The 15,148-nt window shown below is 40.7% G+C and overlaps 1 protein-coding gene across 2 annotated transcripts in view; it reads left to right on the top strand.

The window, feature by feature from the left end:
- The window catches only part of LOC109982923 (1-phosphatidylinositol 4,5-bisphosphate phosphodiesterase beta-4), a 66,001-nt gene extending 53,376 nt beyond the window's left edge, over positions 1-12,625 (top strand). Inside the window, exons 28-40 of one of the 2 annotated variants that reach the window (XM_020632390.3) lie at positions 1,038-1,242; positions 2,129-2,217; positions 2,392-2,548; positions 2,641-2,690; positions 2,958-3,023; positions 3,648-3,763; positions 3,949-4,024; positions 4,263-4,438; positions 4,601-4,702; positions 4,850-4,907; positions 5,499-5,585; positions 6,197-6,233; positions 9,248-12,625. In XM_020632390.3, the coding sequence (XP_020488046.2) occupies positions 1,038-1,242; positions 2,129-2,217; positions 2,392-2,548; positions 2,641-2,690; positions 2,958-3,023; positions 3,648-3,763; positions 3,949-4,024; positions 4,263-4,438; positions 4,601-4,702; positions 4,850-4,907; positions 5,499-5,585; positions 6,197-6,233; positions 9,248-9,324 (1,296 nt within the window). In that variant the 3' untranslated portion in view covers positions 9,325-12,625. The remainder of the gene's footprint in view (positions 1-1,037; positions 1,243-2,128; positions 2,218-2,391; positions 2,549-2,640; positions 2,691-2,957; positions 3,024-3,647; positions 3,764-3,948; positions 4,025-4,262; positions 4,439-4,600; positions 4,703-4,849; positions 4,908-5,498; positions 5,586-6,196; positions 6,234-9,247) is intronic. The other variant, XM_020632392.3, reaches the window with a different exon arrangement.
- The last annotated feature ends 2,523 nt before the right edge of the window (positions 12,626-15,148 follow it).

Below are 15,148 nucleotides of genomic sequence, written 5' to 3'. Positions count from 1 at the left end.
AGAAAAAAATGAGAAAGGAGGAGAGATATTGGAGATACAGAGCAAAGGAGAGAGAAAACCGTGTGTGTGTGTGTGTGAGTGTGTGTGTGTGTGTGTAATAGTGCTGCTCTCAGCAGAATGAGGAGTCTCTCAGCCATGACTGTGACTCCAGCTTCCTAATACACACCATCAATCACAGTCTGCCGCAGTGCTGCCCTGCTCACACACACACACACACCACTATCAAAGAGGGGCATCACAAGCAGAGCTGCAGGCAAGATCAGTTTCTCATATCTACACACAAACGCCCCCCAAACCTGACACACCTTTACCATGCATGCACACATAACACTGTCAGAGCGGGAGAATGCACACCAGCAGCATACTTACAGATCTGCAAGGTTACGTTTACGTGACCACGTACACAAGTAGGAGCTTCCACCCATTCATCTCCAATGAGTATTTTCTGGCCTTATCTCTTACCTTCCCCTCTCGTCTAGGAATTATTCATCCTCCTCTCTGTGTTCACTTATCTCCACACACAGTGCCAGTTAAGAGGTTTTTTTCCAATGGTGTGAACATATAAGCTCATGCACAGACACCAGTTACACACACACACTAACACACACACATATATATGCAAGATACGCTCTGCTCCCTGTATACATACTAGCTAGGGAGATGGCTTTGTCAGAAGTAAGATATGCTGTGTGTTAGGTGCTATCTTGAATTTCCTGTATCACGCTCAGACTGTCCCCTGATAGTGTCCTCTGCTGTGTCATCCTTGACCTTGCCCTCTATGATGCAGTTTCTTGTTTAGCTTAAAAAAAAAAAAAAAAAAACTGTTTACTGCAATGGAAGTAAAATAGTTTGTAATTTACCTATTTCCACAACAGAATGAGTCAAGGAGATAGTTGCACAGGGCTGATCCGACTCCTTCATTTCTGCCTTACTTTTTATCCCCACACTGCCTTCTTTTTTCCGTTCCTCCATCTCATCTTTAACCATTATTCTGTGCTCCTCCCAACCCCTATTTCCATTCATCCCTCCCCTCCCAGGTGATATTACCAGACCTGGCAGTACTGCGTATCGCAGTTTACGATGACAACAACAAGCTGATTGGCCAGCGCATCCTGCCTCTGGACGGCCTGCAGGCTGGCTACCGTCACATCTCGCTGAGGAACGAGGGTAACAAACCTCTGTCGTTGCCCACCGTCTTCTGCCAAATCATCCTCAAGACCTACGTGCCAGACGGATTTGGAGGTGAGGGGAACACGCACACTCAAATATGTGTTGTTGCAATAGTTATACAAATGTATGTGTGTTGCTTTACATGCGCTCCTCTGTGTTTATGTAGAACTACAGGTTTGTTTGATACTTTCTGACTTTGGCTGATAATAAAGTTGCTTAGCCTCAAGAAGGAAGAGAAAAAAATGCAACTCTTCCACACACTCTTACTCTCTGCCTCGGGTTAGTTTGAACATCCAGGGTAATGGCATGGTACAAATGATGATGGCAGTGTATCTGCAGTGCAAGACTGTTTAAAACACGCAGCAGCATGCAAATGAGCTGGACAGTTGGATTTGTCATTAAATAAAGCCAAGAGGCTTGCACAGAGAAACCATTACTGAAACCATTAGCTTTCTTCTCTAAGATCTTACTTCCCTACCAGACATGCAGCACACTGAGCACAGTACTAGGAGCTCAAAATAAAACCCTTTCTTTCAAAAGTACAAGACTACTTAAAACAAGATTATAGCACAGTATGAGCCTACGTCCTTTCCCAGAATAATGAGCCAGTTTTTCATCATGTAGGGGGATGGCTTTTGTGAAAGATCTTTATTAGGACTAAATGTAACACGTTTTTTTTACAACCTTTCATTTTGAACAAGTAAAAGAGGTATTGTTAACCCTCTTTAAACAAGACTCTAAAAATAAATCCTCCCAGCTAATTTGTCATTAGTCCATATTATACAAGCAGAACTTATTGCATGTGTCTGTCCTAGGAGATTCAACCTGCTCAATGCCTCTATCTGATATTCCTGTCATTTACACATTGTGAAAACTACTGAACATAATTGGGATTTTCAACACTACAAATTAAAAATGACTTTACTTAAAGACACTAAAAGTATTCCATTTTTTCCAGCATTTGTGGATGCACTATCAGACCCAAAGAAGTTCTTGACCATAGCAGAAAAGAGAGCAGACCAGATGAAGGCGCTGGGGATCGACACGGTACACATGACACACACACACACACACACACACACACAAATGATGCTTTTCTTTGTACTGATAGAAACTCTTGTGGACAACCAGCATTAACACACTCCATACTAAGCTAAAACTGCATTCATACAATAACCACAGTGTCCCTCTCCACCTAAAATGATGATTTCCATTTTGTAGAACGACATTGCAGATGTTCCCAGTGGAAGCTCTAAGAACGACAAGAAGGGAAAGGGTAAAGGAGACACTGTGAAGACCAGTGTGACACCGCAAGCCAGCTCAGATACGGCTCAGACTTCTAACTCTTCCCAAAATAACACAGCAGAATCCAAGAAGGGTAAAGTCTGACTTATGTCATATACATTTTTTTAAATGACATGTTAACGCTAATTAGACAGTTTTAAAATCCACTTTTCTCTGCCGTTTCAGATAATGCACTTGTGCCTAATGTCAGCATTGATGACTTAAAACAAATGAAGGTTGGTAACTTCACTCTGCAACAACTCTGTGACAGCTCTGTCTATGATTCAATGTGAAAATGTTTCATACAGCAGGATTAAATAAAAATAAAAATAAAAAAAGATAAAACTGTAATCACCTTTAACTCCCATTATCATCAAAAAAAATAACTCAGAAGATACTGCACAGATGGAACTATTGTTGTATATACATATCATGAAGTGTTTGGATCTATCATGCTGCCCCAGTCTGTTGTCGTTAATAAACACTCTTCTCTCCCTCTGCAGACGTACCTTAAACTGATTAAAAAGCAACAGAAGGAGCTGAACTCTTTAAAGAAGAAACACTCAAAGGTAGGGATTGTTTTCATGGTGAGCTTGTCTGATGCTAATGCAAACAGGCTGCTACTTATTCTGAACAGTCATTGAAGCTCAAAGGGGCAAACACAGAGCGGGAGGAGGAGGGGAGGGGGGGGCTCCACCTTTCATCTTTCAGTGAACACTGCTTCATCACTGTATTCACACTCACACAAAAAAACACATAATTTGTCTTACCAAACACGCACATAATTATTGTTTCATGAGAAATTAGACTTGCTAAAAGTGGCTTTGCCTTTGACCAGAGCTTTACACAGAACATGGTGGGGGCTCGCTCGGTCATAGTTGCTGATTAATAATCACATTGTTAAGTCCTATTGCATAACACATGTAGAATAATACCATGCAAGACTCATCTGTTGATCCATTGAAGGATGCTGCTGGCTCATTACTCATGTCAACAACAACACAACTACAACATATGACTGTTGTAAAATAGTCACAGTTACATATTGCAGCTGCATGTTTAAATTCTTAAATCAGTTTAAGGACTGTCATATCTGTTAATAGACATGATTTGATTTTTCATCCAGGTTCAAACTGAACTTTCACCGTGTGAAAACATATTTGAGTGATACATGTTTTTGGATTTTTCAACAGGATCAAAATACAATGCAGAAATCTCACTGCACACAGGTGGACAAGATGGTGTCTGCACATGATAAGGAAAAGTCAACACTGGAGAAACTACTAGAGAAAGCCATTAAGAAACGAGGGTGAGTTGAAAAAAAAAATGTTCAGCATAATGCCGCTGTATTGTGTACTGGATCGTGATTATTTCCCATTACCAAACATTAACCGTCCCTGTGCCTTTCGTTCTTTTCAGATTAAAGCACCATGACTAAATTTGACCTATAATCTCAAATTGTGACATGAATATGTTTTCATATTTTGCCCTCAGAGAAAACAACTGCCAAGAGCTGAAGAAGGAGACCGAGGATAAAATCCAAACGCTGGTCACTGATCACAAAGTCAAGGTAACACAGAACTTCTAAACACTAAACCAGCATCCATTAAACAACAATTTTAGCTTGATGCTCGGATGATGAGTGCTTAAACTGTGGAAAGCTGACTGAAGTCTGTACCTTTGGTGTGTGTGTGTGTGTGTGTGTGTGTGTGTGTGTGTGTGTGTGTGTGTGTGTGTGTGTGTGTGTGTGTGTGTGTGTGTGTGTGTGTGTGTGTGTGTGTGTGTGTGTGTGTGTGTGTGTGTGTTAGGTAAAGGACATCACAGCACAGCACACAAAAGAGTGGTCAGAGCTGATCAGTAGTCACAGCAGTGAGGAGCAGGAGATGAAGGACAGCCACGTCACACAGCAGTGTGAACACCTCAAGAAACTTCTGGCAACTGTCCAGGAGCAGCAGACGATGCAGCTGAAACTTATCCATGAACGGTGAGACACACACACACACACACACACACACACACACACACACATTCAGATGTATGCATATACACTCACTGTTCCCAGAACTGCTTCTAAAAGTATTACGGCTTTTGTAAAGGTTGGTTTTTGTAATCAAGATTCCTTTCTTTTCTTGTCCCACAACTTTAGGCAGAGCAAAGAGATGAGAGCTAACCAGGCCAAGATGTCCATGGAAAACAGTAAAGCCATCAGCCAGGACAAGAGCATCAAAAACAAGGCAGAGAGAGAGAGGTGGGTCATATATATCAGTAAATATATCAACATGTCAATCATTTAAGGTTTTGCCTTTTTTTAACACCATGGCTCTCTCTCTCTCTCTCTCTCTCTCTCTCTCTCTCTCTCTCTCTCTCTCTCTCTCTCTCTCTCTCTGCTGTTTAGGAGAGTGCGAGAGTTAAACAGCAGCAACACCAAGAAGTTCCTGGATGAGAGGAAGAGGGTATGTTATTTGAACTTAAAGGATTTAAAACATTTAACTGTAAAAAAAATATACAAGTGCATAATGCATTATATCAAGAAAGATCTCCAAATAATATCTACATTCATTTTGATCTTGATATTTAGGAAATAAACTTGTTTTCTTTGTTACAATAACATCAGCCTGATTTATAAATGAAGCAACCATTTGAAAACTCTTTGAATATGGATGCTGCTCAATAAAAAAAAAATTATGATCTGGGACGGCTGTGGCTCAGTGGTCGAGTCAGTTGTCTCTCCACCAGAAGGTCGGAGTTTGATCCCGAGCTCCTGCAGCCTCATGTCCAAGTGTCAAAGGAGATACTGAACCCCAAATTGCTCCCTCTGCTAAGACAACGGGGTCTGAACGTGTATGAATGTGTAGGTGTGACCTGCTTCAAGTAGTCAGAAGAAACCTACTATACCAGCTCAAGTACATGAGTAAACAATGCTTTCAGTGAACTCTGTCTTTATGAGTGTATTATGAGTTATGACTCAGGCCTTGAGTTTTGTGGTTAAACTCATTGAAGTTATGGAACAGTTATTGAATGGTCAGAATGTATTCTGTGTGCAGCTGGCCATGAAGCATCAGAAGGAGATGGAGCAGCTAGAGAAGAACCAGAAAGACCAGGTGGAGAAACTGGAGAAGTTCAACGAGCAGGTACACCACTCAATAACAGAAATGTCAGTACTTCACAGTTTATGTTTGAGATATTTTAGAAGTTTATCCAGATAACTGGAATCCATTTTGGCATTGGCAGACTGTAATTCTCCATCCCCACAGCTGAACTGTCCAACTGCTTTTATGCTCCTTTGTGCTCCACTGGCTTCTCAACTGTACATGAAACTAGAGACTGGGGACTAGTGCAGCTCCCAGGCTGATGGGGTCTGGAGATAATGGCTGCAGTTTGTATCACTTGTGATGTAAACTGTAATTAGTTCTAGTTCTGCAGGAAGTGTTCCATATAGTTGGCATTATTGTTGCCACAATGGACTCTTCAGAAAAATAACACTGGTCCCAGATACTAAACACTGAGCTCATATTCAAGAATGGAAAAACTAGAAAACAAGAATCAACCTTTCTTTATACTGAAACATCTGCTTAACATGTTCTGAGTGTTAACAACAAAAACATAAAACTAGAAAGAAATATTTCATTTTGCATTTATATATGAAGGTCTCCATCTGTCCATTTTATTTTGCCATAAGTCACTCTGTGTTACCTGTACATGTGTCACATGTTTTTAATATAATTTGCTTTTTCCGGCACAGCTTTTGAAATCACACCATGCAAACAAACAGGTTCAAGGTAGGCATCTCCATCTCATTCAACGCTACCTCTGATACCATCTGTCTGTCAGTGCATCACTAAGTGATCATTTTCCTCTTCTTTCTTTCAGTCATGTTCATCACTTTTTGCACTTAGCCTGTTAAAACCTGTATTCAAACGTCTACTATAAAGAGCAGTCTTGAGGTGATTCACCTCTGAGTAAAGCAGAGAAATAGTACACACCGAGCCACACGCTGAAATACAGAAAGAAAGTGATTCATTTGTCTTTGAAATCCCATTCCCATACTTTCAGATTCTGCAGCTCTCAGGGTGTGAGCAGTGCCAACTAGCAGCTTGAGTCATTTATCACCATGACTCACCAGCTATTACTAAGCAGAAACAGCTAGCTCCCAACCTGCCCCACTGTGCTTTCACTCCAGCTCAATATCATGAGGTTTCATAGTATGTGACAATGTCCCTCTGCAGGTATTGTGTGGTCAAAATTACTCATCTCTCCTGCTGAGCATAAGTTTGTGTTACCTGCAAACAAAAGCAAGGACATACACACAGCTGAGACTGAAGCAGGTTGTTCTTTTAGGGGGCGAGAAGGATCACATTCAGAAGTTTAAAGAGATGTTCTCATACCAGTATCAGAATCTGATACAGCCTAAAATGAGTATCAGAGTCCTTGTAAGCAATTTTTAATTCAATTCAGTAAACTTTATTAACATGAATGTGACAATATTGACAAAGTATATAATAAGGAATACAATAAAAAAATATTAAAAGTACTACAAATATTATTATTAATAATAATAATAATAATAATAATAATAATAATAATAATAAACAATAATGAAGACATGGTGCATGCACTACTATGCACTGATCATATATGATAATTTATGGCTCTACTGTGTCCAGTTGACTTGGCAGGAAGTTGTGTGAAGAAAAACTTGATTCAGGTGATTTATCTTTTGCGATAGCATACAACAACAAAGCAGTACAAGTGGAGAACAGAACTTTAGAAGTCTCAGTGACGCAGGCGTTGATGTGTTCCAAATGTCTTCTCCATGTAGATTTGTTATTTATTCATAGATAAACGTGCTGGTATTATTTATCAGTTCTAAATATTAAAAAGTGTTGTCAGGCACTCTTGATGTATTTGACCAATGGACTCAACTGGGCCAGGCCAAACCAGAGTATAGTACTCATATGACAGACATACAGGCTGAATCAATCAATCAATCAATCAATTTTTATTTGTATAGCGTCAATTCATAACAAGTGTTATCTCGAGACACTTTACAAAAAGCAGGTAAAATACCTTACTCTTTGTCTGTTAACATTACAAAAAGCAGGTAAAAAGACCTTACTCATTGTTATGTTACAAAAAGCAGGTAAAAAGACCTTACTCATTGTTATGTTACAAAAAGCAGGTAAAAGACCTTACTTATTGTTATGTTATAAAAAGCAGGTAAAAGACCTTACTTATTGTTATGTTATAAAAAGCAGGTAAAAGACCTTACTTATTGTTATGTTACAAAAAGCAGGTAAAAAGACCTTACTCATTGTTATGTTACAAAAAGCAGGTAAAAGACCTTACTCATTGTTATGTTACAAAAAGCAGGTAAAAGACCTTACTTATTGTTATGTTATAAAAAGCAGGTAAAAGACCTTACTTATTGTTATGTTACAAAAAGCAGGTAAAAGACCTTACTTATTGTTATGTTATAAAGATCCGGCCTATCCATCATGAGCACTTTAGCAAAGCAGCAAAAGTTACAGTGGTAAGAAAAAACTGCCTTATTAAAAGGCAGAAATCTTCGGCCGGATCCCCGGCTCATGACGAAACAGCCTTCACAGGCCTAGACTGCGCCAGGCTTGGAAAGGGATAGGGGGAGAGATGGGATAAGATGCAGGAAGAGGGATAGGGAGCAAGGGGGTAAATCAATGGTAAACAGTTGTTATTTTCTGTCTTTTGTTTTGTAGGCATCAGACTGGTAGAATGGTATTCATAGCTTTCACGTGACGTCACACTCTTATGGAACCGCCCACCTGGAGGGCTCTCTACCACTGTACGCTACTGAGAAGTTATTGGTCTCAGTGGATCCCTACGTGTTTTTATCCGTTTTATTTTTAAAAAAAATTGAAATGAAATACAGTTGTTGTTTAATGTGATACACTAACCGACGAGGAGACGAGTCCGAGTTTTGCTTCTACAGAATTATACTAATGTTAGCTAATTAGCACTCACCGATGCTTGAATGATGAGGAATTTCTTGCCCTTCACTTCTCAAACAGCAGCATTATCGACCCAGACCGATCAACAATACATAAAGCTGCCTGTACGTTTGTAGACTTTCATCCTACAGCGGTTTAAGGAGAGGGATTCTTCTCTAAATATCAGCAATATCACTTAAGTGACGTTCTGGTGTTACGGTTAAAAGAGTGACCATGATGAGAGTGATGACTTTCAGACTGAAAGTGTCCTAACAAATGCCTCTCAGTTCAGTTTTTGTATTATCATAATGTTATAATTACTTATGAGATATGTTTTAATGAAAGCTAAAAAATATACGCTTTCGTTAGGACACGTAACGTACGACCACCAGACTCATTCGGCTGACAGTCACCAGCTAACATGGTAACTCTTTTAACCGTAACACAGGCACAGACCGTTTCTAGCGATATAAATAGTTTCCCGTGTGTTGTTAAAGTATCACAAGTGCCCCAAACTCAAAGTTTATCTTAATATCTTGGCTTTGCTATGGTTGTCAGGTGATTTAAACATGTGTCGTTTATAGGAGATGTTAAATTAAAAGCCTGTGTTGCAGTTCTACACTGTTTTCAACGGTGGCCGTAACTTTCCTAAGCGTTTTTTGCCCTCCAGTCCGCCGCGCTGGTGACGTCACTGAAAGCTATGAATTGGAGCATTTCTAGTTATTATTACCAAAGACCAACTTGCATGTCAGAATGGTAGCAACTATGCATCAAGTTCGAGCTTCAGTTTTTGCATCTGTGTTCCTCTGACTTTTCTTGTCTCCTCAAAGGCCAAGGACATGCAGCAGATGGCGAAGTTGGAGGAGGAGATGGACCGCAGACCTGCCACGGTGGTGTGAGCCCCTGAGATCGAGACACGCACACAAACACACCCACACACTCGCACACACGCTCACTCATCTACATACACAGGTGCAGGTGCAGAAACACTCAACCGCAGAAAGCCCTCCACAACCCAGAGATGTTCCAGCCTCTCGACGTCATTGTGTCTGTACTTTGTTTTTATATTCAAACACAAACTCGCAGTAGCCCACCTCACCACTCAGTTTCTGCACCGACCCCTCCCACTACCTTGATACCACTGAGCCACTGGCGCTTATCACTGTCTGACAGGGTTTAACCACTTATTGAAAGAGGGAGTGTTACCTCGGAGACGAAGCATCGTAGAGTGAGACGCATCCCCTCCTCCACTGTATGTACAACTGAATTTTCTATCACCTTTAATGTTCTCTACTTCTTACAGGCAACATAAGATGCAGCTTTTGGTGTAGACATACACACACAAACACGTTCACTCACAGGGAGTGGATAGCTTCTCACCTCTTCACTTGTTTCTTTTTCCTTTTTAAAATCGGTACCTGAACAGTCTCTTCAGAAACAGGGAGAGGGTGGAGGAGTACGTTTAAGATTAAATGTCAATTCAGCACAAACAAGTAACTTTGTGGAGTACACTGTATGCTACACACCAGTCCTGTCCTGAGCACTTTGTATGTGATAGGCCATCATAACAATGTGGAAAATGTAGCAGTGCACTACTGTAGGATTTCTGTATTTCAGTTAGAATGTATTTTTAAAAGAAAATCACTGTATGGAGGAGTGGCAAAGTGCCCCATGTCACCGCCTCCTACAATGAAAGCTGTTTAACTTAACAAAGATGTATCACTGACTTGTTTTTGTTGTTCGACAATTATTGAGCCCCCTATGAAAAGGCTTATTATCCTGCCAATTCAGAAGACTATGAAGGGATCACGATAGACTAAATTTCACTTTGATTATCAGCACTTATTCCTCTGTAAAAACTTTAAGAATAACAACGTAACACCCCAAATATTTTGTGTTGGCTGAGCTGACTTAAAACCTTTTACTTGGTATGTCGAGGCATACCATTTATTTATTTTTTAACTTCTAGTGCCAAGTCACCACAAATTTTAAACTGCAGATCTCAATGCTTTATAATCCACTTTGGGGCTTAAAATCAGGTAGACTATGCAAAGACAAACGTGATTTGCTCCAAGTTTGATGTGTACAAAATACAGAAAACTACACTAAATTAATACATTAACCAAAGGGAAGTCGTGGTCAGATCCTTACATCATCACTTTTGCCTTTGATGTGGTTATTTAATTGTTGCATCCCTACAAATAAGTAATAATAACCCTTTTTAAAAAGATGTTGATAATACAAAGGGAACATGTTACACTATGTAAAAAGGTCAAATGGGATTAGAGTGGGTCCTTGTATTGAGGAGTTTTGCACTCGGATCGCTTGTCAGAGTTGTGCCCAAACTGTAATACACTGGTAACAATATAATCGTCTCTTGGCAGCACATCATTCATTTTGCTTTATTCATTTCTGTAATTGAGTAAACAAGAACTTGGCAGAAGTCAAAGCCGCTCAATCATTTATTAAAGACGTTGAGTTAAAGTGCTCCCTTAATAGCCTCTTGACTGCGTGTTTGCAACCTGAGCTTGTAATCCTCATCACACTCCTGCTGGCCTTTGGTCCGAGGAGATCACACTGAAGAACTACACCAGATTTGTAACAAGGCCCGTGCCACGCCTGCCAAACACTACACATTGTACATAGGGCTGATATCCCTCTGTGTCCCTGAGGTTCTATGTCAATTAGGGCTGAACCAGCCTTCCAATTTTGTCAGTGGGATCAGATTAGACTGTTAAATACAAACCTTCAATGATCAGTCCAATAAATCTCAAGTTTAATCAGACACGCCTGCAGTGGACAGGACATTCAGCATGTCAGGCTCACTACTTTCTCACTGTTTTAAGCCATTTCATGCAAGGAACCGTTCAGTGTTTCCCTTATTGATATTTGTGCTGGAACTTAAACCTGTGGGAATAAATGGGCTCAAAGTAATAACCTTGTCAGCAAATACTGCAGGTTCATTTGTTATTTGGTTTACAAAGTTACTGCTTGTCATGCTGCTGTCCTGGATTGCTCTGTTTATAATGACAGCTTAAAAAAAACCTTCCAAATCCAGGAATTCCACTGACAAAATGAGGGTCGATTGGATTAAAATCTTAAGTCTTATTGACAGAGGATTCACAAAGTTGATTTTCAGGGGGGTAGTTTCACTGTAAAAGTAACTGCTCATGGGCCTACAAACATGTAGAAGCACTTTTGTACACAGACTTGCTCAACAAACAGCCACTACAGAAAAGGAAATATGAAGAACTACTTTGAAGTATTGCGGGGTACTGAAGTATTTGTGCACAAATGATCATGCCAGGTGTTCACATTACATGGCAACAAAGATCTACCCAAATGACTAAAATGATCATTTAATATGAAAACACAAAACACGAGAGGATAAAAGCACCTCTAGGTGTCTTTGGCCTTTTCAAACCTTTTTGTTTTCGTTTTATTCTGCTGTAACACACACAAAGGGTAGATGGGACGTTATTGTATATACTGGAATGTATGTAGTTGAACTTACTCTTTTGACCAATTGTGTTCCGTCATACAAGGGCTCAGGGGATGGAGTGGGTCTGTTGGATGTTGGGGAAAAACATTTATCAACCACTGGGTTTTTTTTCTGGTTTGTTCTTTTGTTTGTGTTTTTCCGGTCTGCCCTTAATGCACCACACAACACAGTATGAAGCTCTCACCACATATCTAGTGCAGAGATAAAAAGGTAAAAGTGCTTTTAAACTTTATTTCATCGCTTTCAAATGTGCCACTCAGTGTCTGTTAGGAAGTTACAGTTATTTTATGAATGATAAAATGCCAAATTAAGGGGTTATTTATATGAAGATATATATATAAATAAATGAATATATATATTATATATATTAGATATGTGTAGTTTAATATTATTATGTTTGTTAGAGGCTTTTTTGCACTAGTTGAATGTTTCTGTTGTGTGATACATGTAACCTGCTCTCTAGTTTGTCACAAAGCAGATTATTTTTGCAGAGCAACTTCACTGATTTGATTTCCTGGTTTCTACTGTATCTCCTCTTTGTTTTCTATTTGAACTGTAGCTTGTCATCAAACCATTCTGTGCGTGTTTTTTGTATTTATATTGTATTGTTGAACTTCAAGCAATGAAAATACTGTTGTTATCCAGCTCCTTTAATACTGTTTTATAGTATATGTACCAATAAAACAAGGTGTAAAATGGGACATAACCACATGGCTCTGTTGTGATTCTTTTAAGTGTGGGTCATTTTTACGTTTTTTTTTTTACCTGCTTTGTTTTTTTAGAAGGGCTTGGTGTATCAGAACAGCTTCACAAATTGATTATCTGACAAGTAGTATTGTATTTGTATCTGCAGAGATCTGATCAGCAGTGTCCCATTCCAGCGGCCGAAGACTGTCTGCAGATCATTTATGGTTGGTATGGACATTTGGAGCATTTATACAACAGTTAGTTCCAACCAAGCAATCTGATTGGACAAGAGGCATTCTATGAGTTACGATAAAGGAGAACACAGTATGGGCCTTTGCATGATATCAGTCCTCCTGAATACTTTAAGTAACATTTACAGCTGACAGTGATTTGCTTTACTCACCAATCTCATACGAATCACAAAACAGACTCTACTTTCACTGGTTTCATGATCAAATTAATTTCTTTTAACAAGATTTTCTTTTAACAACCTTTACTTTTTACAAGTAAAGGTTGGTACTACAAAGTAGCTGCTCTGTGGTAACCATGGACACCAGCAGAATAGCAAGAGAGCAATAGAATAGAGTGTATGGGTTGCTTGGCAACAGTGTAGTTTCGGTTAAATTGTGGAACTAGTTGAGTTCGTACGACCAAATCACAGCAGTGCTGATATTCAGTAGGCTGCAGCATCACTCCCTCCTGTACGTGTACACACACACACACACACACACACACACACACACACACACCTCCGCACTTATTTCTCAAACAATAACCACAGCTCTCAAATCACATTCAACAAGTGCAGCTCGAGTTTATAATCCAGATCCACCTTTGAACATGCAGCGCTGAAGCTCTTGATTTTTAATACACGCAGAACATTTACATGACAAAGAGCGCTTATTATGTTTGCGTTGCCTGGAAACTCAGAGGCGCCCCCTTCACTATAAAAACAAGCGAGGTGGGTTTGTTCAGTCAACACTATTCTGTGGGACACATCCAAACATACTCAGTGATATACAAAGATGTTCAGAATCATGCTGAAAGCTCAGATGAAGTCTGATGGACAAAGGGGCACTAAGATCCTCCTGGAGGCGATGTACAGAGGCAAAGTCCACCTCGCCAAGTTCGTTCTAGACGCGCTGGATGGAGAAATCGTGGACTTCAAAACAGAGGGCGCACAGACTCCTCTAATTGCTTCCATCTTGCTGCCCGACCGTCCGACTCGGTGTAAGTTTATAGAGCTCCTCCTGCAGAGAGGAGCCAATGTGAACAGTCAGGACGGAGACGGACGCACCGCTCTCAGTTACGCCTGTGAGAGAGGCTGTCTGGACGCTGTGAAGATCCTAGTCCGGAACAACGCCGACCCAGAGATTGTGGACGCATGGGGGAACACTGCGCTCATGTATGCAGCAGTGGCAGGTCATTCAGCTGTGGTTGAGTTTCTGGTGAGAGCTTTCAAGAGGCTGGGTCTTCAGGTAGACCGTCAGAATAAAGCAGGAAACTCAGCAGTGGAGGTGGCGAAGTTTCTTGGTCACACTGAGTGTATCTCTGCGCTCACTTACAGCGCCAAGAAAACCCGTGAGGTAGATGGAAGTAGTTTCAGAAATGAAAAGTTTGAAATCAAACGTGGACATGTATTGGACAAACTTGGGGCTATCCAAACGTGTAATCACACAAATTGTCATTTGGTTCAAAAATGCATCTGGAAAGCAAGGCCTCGGATAAAGGAGAATCGGCTGTCAACGATGGGCTCCATAGAAGAGTCAGAAAGAGAGGATGACCTTTCCTTTTCGCCTTCAAATGAGCAAGTCTTCTCCGGAGTCCTCACCCCTAAATCCCCTCCACGATCTTTCAACCACTCTCCAATTTCTAAGCAGAGAGAGGTGGAAGGACTGACCACCTCTGGTGATTCCCTCCGTCCTCTGATACAAAGCGGTGAGGCTCAAAACCCCGTTCTCTTCTCACCCCGGCCAAGCAGGAAGTCTCCAAAACGCAGCACTGCCTCTGCTCTTGGCATCTTACTGACCCCCATACTTACCAACGAAAGTGACAATAAACCAGATACTGACAAATCCAAGAAGCCAGACTTCCGTGTGAGGAAATTTCACGAGAGCTACTATCAGAAAAGATGTAGTCTGCCAACCAGTATCCTTAGCCCCACTCCTCCGGAGCGCACATTGGTGCCTTTGCGTGAATCCAGAACCGTGAGGAGGCGCGAAGCTTCTCCATGCAGGGCTGAACATCTTCAAAGTGCCACATCAACCACGATATTTTCTGCGTTGAGCAGCAAACTATTTCGCAGATTTACTTCCCCGGAGTTTAAAGGGGACGTGAAGGAGTTTGAGCCTGATCCGGTGTTGATTTCAGGGAGAATGCCGCGATCGGAAACTTTTCCACAGATCATGAAACATCCAAAGGTGGACAGCAAACCCAGCGTCGACAGCATCAGCTCAGTCCAATGCGAGTTTGACTTTCACTTCAGAATGCCATAAAGAAACTACTGTGCGTCATGCGTAAAACGTGTTCTCCAAACTCTCCC

This window comes from Labrus bergylta, chromosome 15 (genome assembly GCF_963930695.1).
Source record: "Labrus bergylta chromosome 15, fLabBer1.1, whole genome shotgun sequence".
Classification (NCBI taxonomy): domain Eukaryota; kingdom Metazoa; phylum Chordata; class Actinopteri; order Labriformes; family Labridae; genus Labrus; species Labrus bergylta.
The sequence above is the reverse complement of the archived record's forward strand: the minus strand, read 5'-3'. Positions and strand labels throughout refer to the sequence as shown.